The sequence below is a fragment of the Lygodium microphyllum genome, chromosome 8 (assembly GCF_053477565.2).
Source record: "Lygodium microphyllum isolate KBCC chromosome 8, Lygodium_microphyllum_v1.1.10, whole genome shotgun sequence".
NCBI classification, from domain to species: domain Eukaryota; kingdom Viridiplantae; phylum Streptophyta; class Polypodiopsida; order Schizaeales; family Lygodiaceae; genus Lygodium; species Lygodium microphyllum.
Window position 1 is genome coordinate 143,352,226 of NC_141142.1, and position 17,823 is coordinate 143,370,048.

The following is a 17,823-nucleotide window of genomic DNA, read 5'->3' on the forward strand; positions in this document are numbered from 1 at the left end:
ACTTGACATCATTTCATCATTGGTTGCACTCACCATTCACTATGATTGGCCAATCCATCAAATGGACATCAAAAGTGCCTTTCTAAACAGTTATCTAGAGGAGGAAGTCTACATGGAGCAACCACCTAGATTTTCTCCTACTAACCGAAAAGATAAGGTCCTTTGCTAGCGGAAAGCTCTTTATGGGCTAAAGCAAGCACCGTGGTCTTGGTTCCAAAGAATGGACGAGTTCCTTCGAACTCACAAATTTCATTCTACCCCTTATGGCCCAAACTTATATGTCCACATCACTTTAGAGGGCATCAACTATATCTTGCTATGCATTGATGATTTATTTATCACTAGCCCAAACTCTACTCCCATAGTAGAAACTAAGACTCAGCTTTGTGCTACTTTTGAGATGGCAGACCTTGGATCGTTGTCTTGCTTTTTGAAAATGGAGACAGTTCAATCTGAGAAAAGGATTTTTGTGTCACAACAGAAGAATGCTCTTCAATTAATAACCCCAAAAAATGCTTAATTGATGAAAAACCCTAAAATAGAGGGTGGTTCAAGAGAGTTAAAACGGGGAGCGATTCAAGGTCCCAAAACTTTCTATAAATAGGTAGGCTGCCTCCATTCAGCCTAATCTCGTTTTTGCAAGTTTCAAGCCCTCTAGCTTTGTTGCCCACACCCCATTCATAAAGGACATCTCAACCAAAGCTGCCCAGCACTATCTATCACTCTCCAATGCTTGTTTCAGCCTTAACTTCGTAGTCTACACTCCCTGGAGTTATCGCCTCATGTCCTCTACCCCTCAAGTGGCTACGCATCAGCCTCGCAACCAACTACCTTGCATTTACTGTTGTGTTTGGTCATCCCTGCTGCAATCCAAGCTGTCATTACTCTCCCAAGGCTGCGTTTTGCAGATTTCTCACTCTTCTGCCTGCCCGACACTGATCTAGCATCACTATTTGTTGTGTTTACTGCTATCCCGACATCTGGAGGCTATCTTGCTACATTTTGAGATCCCTCAAGAGTACAACACACTCTCTAGCTCATCACCTCTACCTTGGTCCTCCAAACACTGAGTTCAAGGTACAATTTTCATTTCCTTGCACAATTTGTTTGCTACATGAGCATCGTATTATATTCATTCATACAATCAAATCTTCACTGCGTTCATTGTCTATGCGTTACCCTAATCCTAATTGTGTTCTGTTGACTTTATGCTTTGTCATATGCTTTCATTTATGTTCTTACATGGGCATTTCTTTACATATCATATTAACACATCGATAGTGGTGACCCATGCAAAGAGGGCCACTAGGTTCCTGGGCAGCATGGCCAATAATGTTTAGCTAACGGATAGATGGCTACTACCTCAACTCTTGACTCCACGATCTATACTAACTTGAATGTGGTTTGGTCTCATTGGAGAAAATCCAACTTATCCTACGACATGGCTTTGCCCATGTGAGTTCTAGGTGGTGCTCCTCACATATCATGTGGGCCAAAGAGAAATGATAGTGAGAGGGTGGAGGTAGGGCAAAACATTTGCCATTTTGCGTTAAGGCTAAAACAATCTCTCTAATATTTACTTCTTTCAAATCAATTTGAAGAAGAATTGCTTTCTCCATGTCATCTAGGAGACACTTGAATGTGGTGAATTGTTGGAAAAGAAGATTCAAAGCTTTCAAATAATGTTTGATAATGGCTCTGTGGCATAGCTACAAAATGTTTAACATCAAAATGCCTTGTTTCAAGGCAAAAATTTTGAGGGCTGAACACAAAAAGAATAAAACAAGAACTAAAACACTTATAAATACATGTGAATCAATCATCTATGAGAGGATAGACACTGCCCCGATAGAACCTTTGAAGGAGCTTACATCTCTCCTATTTTTGTCTTTTTCTTTTTTTGGAGCAAGGCAAGGGCCTGAACACACCAAAATGCCAACTTTCACTCGAATGACAAGGGAGTTCTAGACAAGGGGATAGATCAAAGACCATGCATTCTTGAGTAGGTTTTTAATTTGCATGCCACCGAGATGCTTTGTAAGTTTCCACATAGCTTTCAACATGGTCCTCCTTGCCAAGTTCTTTGATGCCTCCAAGATACAATGCCATAATGGATGATATTGGGGATTCGCACATTGTGCGCGATTAGTTCACTCATACTCTTTAACATTGATGAGACTTTTGACTTTGTGAACATGACTGAAGCACCAAGAGCACCTTTAGCAAGAGACTTGATCCCAAAATTTCTATGCAAACAATATTATGCTCATCTCTAGCCTCAAACTACCAACAAAACCTTAATGCTCTATTAGCCTCATGCTCAAACTTGGGAGGAGCAATGTCATGATCGTTTGTATCTCCGATAACTAGATAGCCAACTCAACACAATACCAAGGCAATGTGTGAGACAATTATCATCGTGAACATTTTGAGGATCACTTTCTTTGGCCCAAAGATCTTTTCCATGAGACGAGTGGCCAATGCTTGACTAGTTTTGACACCTTGGCTTCTCTAGAGAGATGGTCTCCACAAGTTCAATTGCAAGATCCCAAACCAAAGCTATGGTCATTTCGCACCCTAGTCACTCCAATCATGACACATGGGGCTCCTTTCTCGGGGGAAATTGTGTCCATAATGGATGGAGAACAATGGAGAAGCCCTTGGCCATGCAAATCGCTGAGATGCTAAGCAGCAAATAATCTAAGCCACATGAGATTGAACTATGTTAGCTATTGTTCCTAATTGCAGTTGAACTATGGGAGATGGCCCCAAACACAGACCTAGATTACAGCTTGTGAAAAGAGGAGTCACAAGTTGCCCAAACACGGACCTAGATTACAGCTTGTGAAAAGAGGAGTCACAAGTTGCTGTTTCATCAATTTAACTTTAGTGATTGCACATTCATAACATAAAATAGAGTTAAAACAGAACTCAAATAATGACAATGGGGCATAGATGGCTTGCATCAATAGCAAACTAGAGACACACAACTAGTGTACAACTCCCTTGCAGGTTTTACAGTCTAAACAAACACACCAAAGCAAACAAGTTCCAAGCATGGCATTACGTAATCTCACTTGCACCTACATAACTCCTGCCCTTTGATCCTCACCCCGCTAATAACAAAAGCCAATGATGTAGGCCTTATCACCATCAAGCACATAGAAATCCATCCATGAATGTACTGTTTCATTTATATTTGTATGCAACCTCTTAAATTATAGGTCAGTTGCTCGTTCATAAAACTAGCATTTTCAAACCTAAAAGTAAAGCACTAAGCAAAAAAGATAGTCTGTTTTGGTTGGGACTGAAATAGTTAAAAGCAATAATATATGACATGGTTATGCTTAAAATGATGGCAACGTGAAAATAAAAGTAATTAAAAAGCTTTAGTTTCCATTATGACAAGAAAAATATGGAATTTTTTGTGTCTAACAAGGAGGCAATACCAGAGCAATACGAGGTGCTCGAAGATAATCTTGTTTAATCATCCGAACTGCTGTGCCACTTTTCTTCTGTCTGAATACACGTTGATTGAACTTTGAAGGAAGAAACCTTAATTTATATTCCAGGGAATATGCTTCAGGGCCATCCGAACCATCAGAACTAGATGGTTTCACGTAGCCCATGCCCAATGAAAAATCCGTTTGTTTCCACAGCATCATAACTGAACCTTGCAATAAAGCTTCTGCGAAGAAACAACATACTACCACTGAAATGAGGATGCTATAAAGACAGGACTTGCTTTTTGCAGTCCCATTTTCTCCATCAGATTTACTGCCTCGCCATGCAGATCTTCCTTTCCCAGGAGGTTGACCGCTACCCTTTGAGCCATCAATTATATTTTCTTCCTTGTCTAGGCTGTTTAATGAATCTCCCCCAGTTCCATTTGGACGAGCTAGTACAGGATACCGCTTGAATGGATACCCATTGCTCCTTGCTGATGACCCTGAATCCGTCCACTTTGGAACTCCCCTGGAAGCCAGCAATGGATATCCTGCTTCAAGCATTCCGTCTGGGCAATCTCGAGAACCTGGAGCTGTCATGGCTGTAACACCTGTAAGTCCTTCAATACAGCACTCCTTAAGCTCTAGATAACTGAGGTTTTCTGCTGTCCATAGATGTCAAACAAGGACCAATAAAGTCATTAACCTTTTCTCTTGTTTACTAACCAACAGAAGCATGCTTTCATTTACTTAAGCTTCATATACAAAACTATTTATGTTCTATCACAAAAATGACACGCCCATAATCAACATCCAAAATAGTAGGCTATATTCTGTAACTGCGCTTGGAGGACTTCCAAGAATACCTTTTTTTACCCCAACCTTTGTCGTGCGATGGCAGCATTTTACCCTTGCCTAGAAGTAAGGGCAGTGGACAGCATTGTTCTGGATAATGAGATAGGATGCTTCAAAACTATACCAACCAATGAAGACCTAACTCACATGCAGGCAACGGAAATGGCACATTGATTACACTTTACATGTTTCTGTAGCAGCAGGAGCAGTAGAGAAACATGGAATGATGTGCTCGTGCAAAATGTGCTCAAAATGTCAAAAAAAGTTGCAGTTATGTCTGTTACTCTGATCGCAATTGTCTGTTAGTGTTATCACAACATGGGGGAATAGCAGCTATTGCCAGTGTGATGAGCTGAAATGGGCGAGGCTGTTAATCCAAGTAAGAAAGCCCTTTGAGACTTGGTGTGGTACCTGAAGAATGCATAAGCGCGGCGACTCGACCTCCATTGCCATAGAGGGGCAGATCCGTTTAATCCATGATGGCAGCATTTCCCAAAGCTCCTCGGGGCGGCACAGTCTGTGAAGATAATCAACGACAGACCACGAGTTCAGCATTCGTGCCCCAAGCACCGACTTGCTGCAAGAGGGGGGGCAAAACACAGTGTTTTTGGGTCTGGAAGAAGGGGGACGCGGCTAAAGCCCCCCAGCCTCCGTCAGCATAGAACATTCTTCCTGAGAAGGCCGTACGGTCGCATAACCCAAAACGTCGGGATGTGCCATTGCGAGGTTAAATGGGTTACCTTGAGTGCAGCAGGGGAGGACGACGGATCTGTGTTATCGGGTGGCTTCCTATATAAGCTGGAGCTTACCGACAGGCCTGTTTGAGGACTGTGAAATCGAAGTATCGCATGATGTATGTGGAATCAAATGTATGTTGTAATGATGATGATGATGATGACAATAATGATGGTGGTGGTGGTGGTGGGTGGGTGGGTGTGTGTGTGTGGAGGCTCGAGTGCTTGGGCTCTCCTCTTCTCTTCCTGTGTCAACGTCCTCGTGCACACTGCAATCTAAGCATATGGCTAGAAAGAGAGAGAGAGAGAGAGAGATGTTACCTAGAGGCCTCTCCATTGGCCCATGGCCATCATGGATTATCCACCCCTGGCACTTCCATTAACTTGTCTCAAGGGCCTAGGCTGTTTCACACACGGAGTGTCCCAATTTCCCATTTCCCACACGCACATATACCATGGAGGCAATGGCATATATCATTGTAATTTGTCCTCCTTTTTTTTCCTTTCCTTTGGTCGTTTTCGGATTTTGGTCGCAACCACGTAAACTTTTTTTAGAAATTTTGGAGGGATTATTGAATCAACATTATATGCATTTACCATTTTATAACTAAATGTTTTGTAAATTTCCAAGTTTTAAATTGTCATCCTTTTTTCACGAAAACTTTTCAATTTAGCTTACGTTAAACCTATGTTTTTTGTAAACACAACCCGCGTAGGAATGCATGAGCAAACTTGCAGCCCGCAACAATTGGTTGGGGCACTACATGTGTTGAGTGAACCATGGATTCAATCCCTAGCTAAGTAGCTCCAAGGGTCCTTGCCTTCAAGGGAAAAATATGATTCCCACCATTACAAAAGTAATTTTTAAAATTAAGGCAACAACTAATCAGATGCGACCAATCCAAGACATCTTTCAAGTACAAGTAGGAATAAGTGACAATCAACACTTGATTGACGTGCAAGGAGGGAGGTATGGTCTCAAAAATAGGGTGTAGCTTACTTTGAGTAATATGAAATGTCTCTTTTTGAAACAAAAACTATGGTTGACATATTCTACCCATCACCGAGGGTGACAAAATTTTCTAGAGCTTTGTTATCTAAGTTAGAATGAAGGGACCAATAAAGTGGCATCTAATGGGCTCCCATTGCATCTTATTTATCCATAGACATGGTTATAAAGGCTCACAAAAGAGTGACAATGAGGGGCCAATAGAGTGACACTCATGGATGCATATTTTAGAGGTTTCACCAAATCCAAAGTATATAAAAAGCTAAGATATGTATTAATAGATATGTGTACTATCGAGTAAATGCAACCTAGGGTTTGAACTCGCATGCCCATGGAACTCAACCCAGACTTGCGGCCCAACTAGGTTACAACCGTGTTGGCAAAACATACAATAATTTACATGGCTCAACGGTTTTGTTCACATTAACCTTTAATTTAATATACAAGAATTTGTGTCATAGCTTCAAGTGGCTAAAAATGATGCACTTTTGTAACTAAACTTGGCAAAACATTGTTGTTTAGTACTCATTTGTTACATATCACTTTTTTTTCAAGTGTTGTGGTCGCCAAGGGTGTCAAATTTCTTAAGTATTGCTCTATGAGGTATCATGCCCACTCACAATGCAAGTATCCTTCAATATACTAACCATTACCTCTACCCTAAGCAATTTGCAAGTTGATTTCAAAGTTCACGAGAAAACATTTTCGAGAACCAATGTTAAAATCTTTGACTTAAGAATTGGAAAGTTTTTCCCAATACTTAACCTCTACTTTAGAATTTTAGAGGTGTGTTTCCTAGTTTTGCAATTTATTAACACTAAATCTCAATTTTGTGTTGATGTTTTGCAAAATCAACACCGATTTCGCAAGGCGTAATGACCATGAGAACCTTTATTGAAAAGGATGTAAACAAGTGGCATAATGAGGCCTCTATGTAAAAGAGGAGTAATTGACAAGAGAGATGATTGATTGGCAAATGGTTAAGAAATACGCATAAACATGGAAAACCCTACCAATGAACCCAATTTTATAAACATTCTTAATATTTGGTTATATCAAACATCTAGTGAGTGTCTAAGGACTAAATTTTATAACTTAATAGCTAGGAATATAATGAGTAAGATCTAATACTACAAAAACAAACCCTTTACATAATGCTTTATGCATTCACAAGGGATTTCCCTTAACTTCTCCAAGTTGTTTTACACACATTTGCTATGTGCATGGTGTCGATACCATATATGATTTTGAAGGGTCAATGTGGATTTTTTTTTTTTCTAAAGTCAATAGGGGTTTAAGTTTGGTTTTGCCTTTTGGAAATAACATATATACCCTTAACTTCTCCAAGTTGTTATTTTTCTAAAGCCAATAGGGGTTTAAGTTTGCTTTTGCCTTTTGGAATATTTGTCACTGTATTTCTAAAGTCATGTGAGTAAACACTATGTAGTAGTTGATCGGCATTGCATATGTTTGGTAATGTTTCCTAGACAAGGTATAGCATATGTTGGGGAGCATGAGTCAATCTCTAGGCATCTTTTGAATTGTGGAAAATAGCTTCGAGGGGAAAGACCTGCATTTGAGAGGAAGCAACATAAATTCTAGCTTGATGTGAGTAACATGCATTTTGGAACCTCAAAAGCTTTTAAACACTCTAGCAAATTCCTTTTTTGGAAGAGGGCATTAATGAGTAGTTGGCAAGTGTATGTCAGGGAACAATGGATGATCTTTCTTCAATGACCTTTTACATTACATGAAACGCTTGAATGAATCATCCTTGTTTGTTGATGATAGCATGGAAGAAAACAAACGTATGCATGGAGGAGAACAAATGGCATAGCACAAGAAGCTATATGAATTCTTTTGTGATGAGAAAAATGTGCATTTTCAAATCTCAAGCTGTTCTACATGTCATGCAAAAGGATCCCAAGATTGTCAAATAAATAAAAACTAGCGTTCCACGCGTGCTTCGTGCGCACAAAACGCTAGGCCGCTTCGCGACGGCTTCGTTGCCTCGAAGTGGCAAGCGAAGCAACTTCGCTCAACAATCCATTTCTCATCTTTCTCTCTCCTCTTTTTCCTCTCTCTCTCTCTCTCCTCCAAATTCCCTATGTCTATTCTCTCTCTCTCTCTCTCTCTCTCTCTCTCTCTCTGCCTTCTATTTTAGTTTGTTTTTCTTTTCTCCTGGTTCTCTCTCTCTCTCTTTTCTCTCCTCGCTTTTCTTCTCTCTCTCTCCTTTTATTCCCCCCCTCTCCTCTCTTTTCCTTCTCTCTCCCTCTCCTCTTTTCTCCTTTTTTTCTTCTTCTTCTCTCTCTCTCTCTTCATTCTCTTTTTAAATTTCTTATGTTTCTCTCTCTCTCCTTTTCTTCTCTTTGTGCTTTTCTTCTCTCTCTCTCTCTCTCTTTCTCTCTCTCTCCTCTATCTTTCATTCTCTCTCTCTCTTTAAATTTTATATTTTCTCTCTCTATAATTGTCTCTGCATGTTCTCTTTCTCTTCTTCTTTTTCTTCTTTCACTTTCTTTCCCTCCCCTCTCAGTCTCTCTTAAAGTATATAAATTTTATCTTTTCCCTATATATAATTCTCTCTTTATGTTTATATTCTCTTTCTCTCTCTCTCTCTCTCTCTCTCTCTCTCCGCCCCCTTTTCTTCTTCTCCCCCTTCTCCTAATTTTCCTTTTTTTCTCTCTCCCTCTCCCTTTTAATTTTTATATTTTCTTCTCTCCTCTCTCTTTTAAATTTTATTTTCTCTCTCTCTCTTTTCCCCCCTCTCTCCTTCTCTCTCTCTCAAAAAATATTTAACTTTTAAAAAGAATTTGATATTTTCTATTTTTTCCCATCTCTCTTCCTCTTTTCCTCTTTCTTCTTCTTATTCTTCTTCTCTCTCTCTCTCCCCTCTCCTCTCCTTTCCTTCTCTCTTCTCTTTTTTCCTTTGTTTCTTCTCTTTAAATTTTTTTCTTTTCTCTTTCTTTTAAATTTTATATTTTCTCTCTCTATAATTCTCTTTGTGTTCAAATTCTCTCTCTTCTTCTTCTTATTTTCTCTCTCTCATTTTCTTCTCTTTGTCTCTATCCCCCTTCTCTCTTCTCTTTTTCTTTTTTCTTCCTCTCTCTCTCTCTCTCTCTCTCTCTCTTAAGTTTTATATTTTCTCTCTCTTTAATTCTCTTTCTCTCTGTTCCCCCTTTTTCCCTCCCTCTCCTTTCTTTTTTGCTATTTGTATATATATATACATATATCTCATTTTAAAAGAAATATTCTTTTTTCTCTTTCTTTTAAACTTTACCTTTTCTTTCTCTATAATTCTGCTTCTTATTTTCTCTCTCATTTTCTTCTATCTGTCCCTCTCCCCCTCTCTCCTCTCTTTTCCTTTTTTCTTTTATTCTCTCTCTCTCTCTCAAATTTTATATTTTCTCTCTCTATAATTCTCTTTCTTTCTTTTAAATTTTATCTTTCCTCTCTCTATAATTCTCTCACTGTGTTCAAATTCTTTCTCCTCTTCTTCTTATTTTCTCTCTCTCATTTTCTTCTCTCTGTCTCTCTCCCCCTCTCTCCTCTCTTTTCCTTTTTTATTTTCGTCTCTCTCTCTTAAATTTTATATTTTCTCTCTCTATAATTCTTTTTCTCTCTATTCCCCCTCTCCCTCTCCTCTTCTCTCTCTCTCTCTCTCTCTCTCTCTCTCTCTCTCTCTCTCTCTCTCTCTCTCTCCTTATTTTAATTAAAGAAAATGTTTACATTAAAAAGTTTTATCTAAGAGAGAGAGAGAGAGAGAGAGCGAGAGAGAGAGAACCTGGGCCTTACGCATGAGAGAGAGGGGAAGGGGTAGAAGAAAAATGTTTAATTAAAAAAAGACTATTCTCTTTCCTCTTTCTCCCCGTTCTCTCTCCGTCTTCTTCTTCTTCTTCTTCTTCTTCTCTCTCTCTCTCTCTCTCTCTCTCTCTCTCTCTCTCAAAGTGTGTGAAAAACTATGTTCGAAAAAATTTAAATTAAAAAAGCTTTTAAACTTTTTTAATTAAATAAAAATTTAAATTAAAAAGTTTAATCTAACTATGAGAGACAGAGAAACTTTTGATTTAAAAGAAGTTTGATTTAATTAAAGAAAGGAGAGAGAGAGAGAGAGAGAGAGAGAGAGAGAGAGAGAACCTAGGCCCTACACATGAGAGAGAGAGGGGGGGAGGGGGGAAGAATTTAATTAAAAAAGGGATGGGGAAAAGAAAGAGAGAGATTATAAGTGAGAGAGAGGGGAAGGGGTTTTAATTAAAAAAAGGGAGGTGGGGGGGAGGGGGGAAGGAAGGCTTTAATGAAAAAAGGGAAAGGGAAGAGAAAATGAGATATTGCAAGTGAGAAAGAGAGGAGGGGAGGGGGTTTTGGTTGAAAAAGGGAGGTTTGGAAAAGGGGGTAGGTTCGGGAAGCCCTCTGGAGGCTTTCCGAACCTATAGCTAAAATAGTATAGTAGTAAGATGAATACTCTGCTCGAAGTTTAGGATGACTTGGAGGCCTTATATATTTTCTTACCAAGGAAGCTCATAAGAGATATACAATAAAGTGCATGCTCTAACGTTTAGACATGGGTTGATTCCAACCAATAATAAAGATGGGTTGGGCATTGAGGTTCTCTATTGAGGATGAGTTGAATGGTTTTCACCACATGCAAGTTAAGGCTTTCATGATCCCCTTGGAAAGTTCTTATATATGCCACCTTGCACTTCAAATATACATAAAGGAGAAGGTAAAGCGTGCATAAAGATGAGAGCCAACCCAAAACTTGTGAAACAAAGTGTTCTAAGAGGAAATGGAACAAGTACAACAAATACTATCCTTACACTAGTAAAAGAGTAACACCTAAAAGTCAAGCAAAAGTAATAAACCTAGGAAATATCATTTGAATGAAAAAGGAGGTGAAAATGAGACCAAAAAGGCCTCAACAAGCATCAAGACCTCTACATGTGTGAGTAATGATTACAACTATTGGTTGGGAAATATACCCAAAATAATAATAATTTAAAACTTACAAGAAACCCACAAAATGAGGATCTCAAAATCTTCGAGATGTTATATCTACATCACAAGTAATCAGACATCACCTTATAAGCATTAATCACTATAAGCTTAACAAACTTTGGCTAAGATAGAATAATGAAGTCCCTATATCCTAACTTTGTGGCAAGACCGACAAAGTGAAGGACTAATGGATAAATAACCCCCTTTAGGTGTCCATCATTTGTCCTCTTCAAGTTTCTTTTCACTTAAAAGATATGTTATATTTTTAAATAGACATTTTCCAAGCCTCTAGAGGGGAACAAAATGTGGCATTAAAGATGGGACCCCAAACATGACAATTATCTTTAAACCTTAAAAGGGAAGAAGGTGTGATGATCACTTGTTAGAGAAGCAAAAGTGATGAAGAAACCTCTATGCCTCCTCTTTTTCTCACTCTTCTCCCTATTGTCTAATATCAATGTCACACACACACACACACAAAGTTAGAGTCAGAGTTATGGTAGAGATGGTGTATGGCTCAAACATAACTAAGGGCTTTCAAAAGTCTTTATGCTATCATTACTTGAAGAGGTCAGCTAGAGAGAGAGAGAGAGTTGCACACACACACACACACACACACACACACACACACACACACACAAAGAAGTATGTGTGTATGTATGTATGAATGTATGTATATTTTTTCTTTTTTGTATAAAACAAATAATTTTGATTTGTTTCACTAGATTTGTAACAATATCTTTGTATTTTAATATTGATTTAGGGGCTCCTTTATTCATGTGATTTTGTCTCCTTGTTTATTTTGTGTGTGCACACATGTGTGTGTGTTTAGGGGGTCGGGGGGTGTGCGTGCATGTGTATGCATGCTTGTGTGTGTGCATGTGCATATGAGAGACAAAGAGAGTATGTGTGTGTGCATGTGTGCATGTGCATTCACATACGAGAGAGAGAGAGAGAGAGAGAGAGAGAGAGAGAGAGAGGGAGTGTGTGTGTGTGTGTGCACGTGTATGTGTGTATGTGTGCATGTGCATATGAGAGACAAAGAGAGTATGTGTGTGTGCATGTGTGCATGTGCATTCACATACGAGAGAGAGAGAGAGAGAGAGAGAGAGAGAGAGAGAGAGAGAGAGAGAAAGAGAGAGGGAGTGTGTGTGTGTGTGTGCACGTGTATGTGTGTATGTGTGCATGCACATACACACACGTGCACATGTGTTAACGTGTATCATAATGTTTGTGCATATGCATATGCATTACTTAATGGCTATTGTGGATGCTTTTTATTAAGATGTGCCTGAATACAAGCACATTGTGTGTGTGTGTGTGTGTGTGTGTGTGTGTGTGTGTGTGTGTGTGTGTGTGTGTGCATACACACGTGTGCACATATGTTAACATGCCTCATGGTGTGTTAAGATGTGCTTGAATATAAGCACATTGTTTGTCAACGTAAACTACAATGTATGCAATGCCATGTGTGAACACATTATATGATGCTTAAAGTTTTTTCTATGCAACAATCCATCATTAATCTTTTTAGTGATTTTCAAAAGGTAGTTGTTAAAGATAGTTGATCTATGATATTTGATTGTTTATAAATTGAGACCTTGGTTTCTTGATTATGAATTTTAGCTAATTCTTACTAAGCACACTTGCTTGGGTAATATAGTGTCTTATTTTGACTCATACATGATTTATGCTTTTATTTAAGGGATCCTTCATATTTGCATATTAACTTTGATGTTATTTGAAGCACACCAGCATTCTAGTTTTAAGATAATAATGTGAGATTGGATGCAAGGTATATAGGTGAGGTGGAGGAAAAGCAAGATGAGGTGGTGGATGAAGGCACGAGCGTGCGCACACACACACACATGTAGGTAATATTGATAGCCTGTAAGGAGAGACATGTACATATCATGCCATGGGAACTAAGCAACAATAGCATGTAGGCAATTGTTAAAAAGGTTTTTCATATGGTTTGATCTTGCATGCTTTTGATTTGGATCACATGACATAAGGCAATACGAGGGTAGCATAAAAGTGATTAATGTAATGGAAAAAGTTGCAAGTGGTAGCATTGATGAGAAATTGTGTGTGTTTGGGGGGTGGATAGGAATACATATGCTTGCATCCCCATGCATGCATGTGTAATTAGTTAGAATGGGATGAAACATAGATGCACATGTATATGGAATCGATTCTCATATACATGTGATTACAACTCTTGACTATATTGTCAAAGAGACATATCAAATGAGAATATTGTCATGTACACATGAAAAATGTTATTATGGGACACCTTCTACCACTGTCTATAGTTTGGAAGTGGCACATTCATTAGAAGTGTTTACGTTGAATGGGAAGGTGACAAATGCATGAATAGTTGCTCGATAGATGTGGAAAAGGGCCAAACCAAAGAGGTGAGTGAGTAATTACATAAAGGTTAAGTTGGTGACAATAAAGGCTTTAGATAACGATTATTGTAGTAGTACCATCCTCCACACCCTTATTGTAAAAAAAACAATGTGTTCAAGTGAAACACAAAGAGTGACACTACACCTTTTGCAACTAGCAATGGTGTGAGTTAGGGTGAGAAGAAGTTTTAGAGAAATGACAGGGATGGAGATGCAAATGAAGATGGATTATGTTGTGATCGCTCCAAGAGAGCAAGTGAATACGAAGGAAATCGAGAAGCAATTTGTGTGAGAACCTACACCAACTATGGTGCGAATAAGAGAGAAGGCATCGACTTTAACAAGAAAATATTATGAGCTCCCACCACATTCTGCTTGACAAAGCTCAAGAACAAGTTTATGCAATACTTTGTTGTAGGGGTTCATATTTATGTTATGGGTAGAGTTACCTAGCAAACAGGAGTCTTCAAGTTAGATTTCAATCACATTTAAAGATTTTTTACATCAATATACATTTATTTGGGAAAATGTTTTTTCTTTGATCTTCTTGGTTCAACTTGAGGCAAAAACCAAACGTTCACATGGACACATAGGGGTAATAGGACCAAAAATTGACAAAAATTTTAATTTGGTTCTCTTTTGTGATTATTTGTTTTGTTAACCATTAATTCATTAAGGTGATCTGGAAGTCCATTGGAAGAACTCAATTGAAGGACTAACAACCTCTAATATTTCTAAACATGTCATATGAAAATAATGGCAAAGGCTTGGATGCTTGAGTGGTTGCTTCATGAACCTATCCATCCTATGTGATTGTTATGCTTTATGTGGGCAAGATGTGAGAGCAAGGACAAAATCTTATTATTTCAAGAGCCTTGAACCATCTTCATTGGTGGTTACCTCTCACATAATCTGTACTCACGCTCTACTCAAAATTGATCACACACCTACCTTTCCTATCCAAGAAACCAATAAATGTAAATTGATATCACATCATAGTGAAAAATAACTTATCTCTTTGTTGTACTCTATCTCCAAGGCTTGTCATACGCTCCATGATCTACATGTATCTCCTTAGGCTATCCACATACGTGCTGCCAACTTCACATGCAATGTAGAGAGGAGAATATGGAGAAAAAGGGGACTCCCCACTACTTCACCTCTCACCAAGAAGGGATGGATAAGAAGAAAGGAGAGCAAAATGAGCTTCACCTCTCGAGTCCTTCACTTCCTCTGGATCTTGCTCTTGTCCTCTCCTTTGCTATCTCACAAGTAAGCAAAATAGAAGTAAGAAACTAGGAGACTCAAGTTTGCACACATATGAATGAGCTCCTCTATTTACTTTTTAGTTTTAATACATAGGGTTTTGACTTTAGGGTTCCCTTTAAAATAAGGCATCCTACCCATCTTTTTGGCCTTTGACTAGTCCTCCTTTGATTTATACATACATATTATGTTAATTGAACTATCATACAAAAGTGACTACCCACAATATCATCTAATTGCGGGTCCTCCTATCTCGCTTCAAGATATTTTACAATTTGCATGAGAGTGATCTTGGCTCTCGATTAATATTACAAAATAATAGTGCAACCTCAAGATAATTGGAATACATCACCATTGTACCTTGGCGATATTAGTGCCTTAAATAATCTAATACGAGTCAAAAACATGATCCTTACCAAAAAATTCCGACACATTATACTTCCGCGACTTTGCATCCTTCTTTGCTATTTGAGGTTAACAAGATTATGGGGAGGCATCATTAGTAGTTTAGATAAAGAGTGCATCTAAGCAAAGTGATTTTGAAGGACCATGTGTTTGTGGGCCTCAGCTACGTATGGTAGTTGAAATTGATCTCCTTTCCAAGTGCCTTTTCGCCTTGCTTTCATTGTTATTGAGATGGCATATAAGTGAATAAGAAGTAGAGAGTGAAAATTTCGATTGACTTGAGGAGAAGTCTAACTATAGGTGAATCGAGCTCTCTAGGTATGTATCACTCTTGATGGGCCCTAACCAAGTGTGGGGGAATTGGAAAAAGGGCTAGGGGGTTAGAGACAAAGCCAAATCAACCAAGGGGCCAACTAACCAAGGCCACTCAACATATCTAACTTGAGGGCCCCTAGTATAGTGCAATGCCCATGGATGCATATTTACTTTATTTTTCTTTTTTTTTCCAATTTTCTAAATAAATGTACAAAAACCATACAAATTGGCTTTCAACTTAAAAAATACAAAAGATGAGTGGATGGATTATAATAGATTCTAGCTCTTCATATTGTTAGCACATTATGGTGCACATGGAGTAAAATGATTGAAGCATGAGCCTCATGTGTATAGTAAGTGTTGTCATTAAAGAACTATTAGCATTAATGAGGATTCGAGTTTTTGGAGGAGCAATTCACACATCCTTTTAAGGAAGTTGACAACTTTTCAAGGTGGATTTCAAGGCACAGTTGGAATGAATACATTAGGGCCTCCATATTGTTGGTTTCTCATATGCCTTTAAGTCAATGATATCCTTACACTTTTGAGCTCTTTTAAGGAATTGTTTGATTTACTATTCATTGATATCTTATGTAGCTTGAGCTCTTGTTAGATGTTTTTGTCCTAAATTCACTCAATAAAATTTGAGAGTATATACAATTGATTTAAATTTAAACATATTATTTTACCAATACGATGGTTGTAACTCCTTCTTGCTCCCCCTACATGAAGAATGTTGTAGTTGTTGGGGGTAAAGGCACCTTTGCCTAGCCACCTATGTATTAGTTACAGTGATAGTACCTACGTACTTGCACAACTGTACACTACAAGTGGCAGGTGCCCATCACTCTCACTTCATTCTTTACTCTTTCAATGACATTTGAATAAAGGGAAGGCTGGTCGCACATTGTGATTGCTGGAGTTCCCACATCTTGTGTTTCTCTCTCTCTCTTACTCTTGATCCTTCCACCATAGCTCTTGCTTTTGCTCCGTGCTTCTACTTCAGGGCTCACCTCCCTTCAACTAGTATTAATGCCATTACATCGGCATTGAGGATCTCTTCCCCTTCACTTTACTTCAACCCAAGAAAAACTTCAACTTGAAGGTTCCATGGTAGTTCATCCCCCTTCTCGAGAGATATGAATCTTGCTCCTGCTTCTTTCCCGATTGCTCCCTCCACTTGAGGCTTGTTCCGAGCTTCAAGACCATTACTCGAGCTTCAGTAAGTGCTTAGTAGCACTTTGTACCATTAGCAGAGGTAGTAGGAGTGGCTAGCAATTCAGGGTGAATTGTGCGTGTTTGCTACCCCTCATTCTTGATCAGTTTGCCCCATCCCCCAACTCCTAGCACTCCTCCCTGGCACTTGGCAACCTTTGGAATCTTCCCACAGACATTAGTCTTGTCATCTTACACATCATTAGAAGATCCTAGAATCAACCATTGATTCACAATTTGTGATAGTTTACAATCATACAATTCAGGACAACACTTCATTCATTATTTACAGGTCACTTGTGAGCACTCTTTTGCTCAATTTTATAGTTTTTTTTTAAATTGTTGTAATAAGTAAGGCTAAATACTATTTTATTAGTGAAAGCATATACCTATTACTCCTGGGTGCTTATCGATTATTTTAGGTGATGTATTGATGCTTATGGTTCATGTTACATACTTGGTTATGCTTTCAGATTGCTTTTGAGCTGAGATTAGAGCTTTGAATCTTGACATTGGTCATCATTCATTGTTATGTATGGTTATTTGATGCTCTAGTAAGTGCTTTGCAAGTTACTTGGGTTAGATGCTCTCGGATATATGCTACTTGGATCTTGGATTTATGGATGCCTTCCACATGATGTTTTGAGCTTCTTTTTCTCATTTGGCATTTGACTTTTATTCTAATGGGAGCCGCTACTTCACACTTGGATGTTACATTGAGCATTTTGTTATGCAATTGAGCTTGAGGGTCTTACAATGAGACCATGGGACTTGGTGACATGCACATGCTCTTGTCATGCTTTATATACATAGTTGATGCTTAGTGGGCTAATCCGACATTAATTTTGGGCCAACACCTATCTCTATCATGATGTTGTTAGTGATGTATGCATCTTGGTTGGTTATGTATTGAGCTTCTGCTACATTGCTCAATCCATTGTGCCTTTAGTTGGTCTCTTTTGTTACTCATGAAACCCACTCTATGCATGATGATTATGCCTATGGGATGTATCTTAGTCTAACACATTGATCCTTTGATAGTTCTTGATGCCAGACACATATTAACTCACTACTAGTTGGAGCTATTCCATGGCAATTGCAGTTTGACTTATATCAATGATTGCCTCTCTTTCACATTGATTTCTTAATAATGTGCTTCATCTTCAACATGTTGT

The 17,823-nt window shown here is 38.6% G+C and overlaps 1 protein-coding gene across 4 annotated transcripts in view; it reads right to left on the minus strand.

The window, feature by feature from the left end:
* LOC148032959 (uncharacterized) overlaps positions 1 to 5,371 on the minus strand; it is a 36,245-nt gene extending 30,874 nt beyond the window's left edge. Inside the window, exons 1-3 of one of the 4 annotated variants that reach the window (XM_087683652.1) lie at positions 5,042 to 5,369; positions 4,713 to 4,818; positions 3,450 to 4,108 (exon numbers count right to left, since the gene is read on the minus strand). In XM_087683652.1, coding sequence (XP_087539778.1) covers positions 3,450 to 4,108; positions 4,713 to 4,725 — 672 coding nt within the window. In that variant the 5' untranslated portion in view covers positions 4,726 to 4,818; positions 5,042 to 5,369. Of the gene's footprint in view, positions 1 to 3,449; positions 4,112 to 4,712 lie in introns of all 4 variants that reach the window. The other 3 variants (XM_087683650.1, XM_087683653.1, XM_087683651.1) reach the window with 3 other exon arrangements.
* Between the last annotated feature and the right edge of the window lie 12,452 nt (positions 5,372 to 17,823).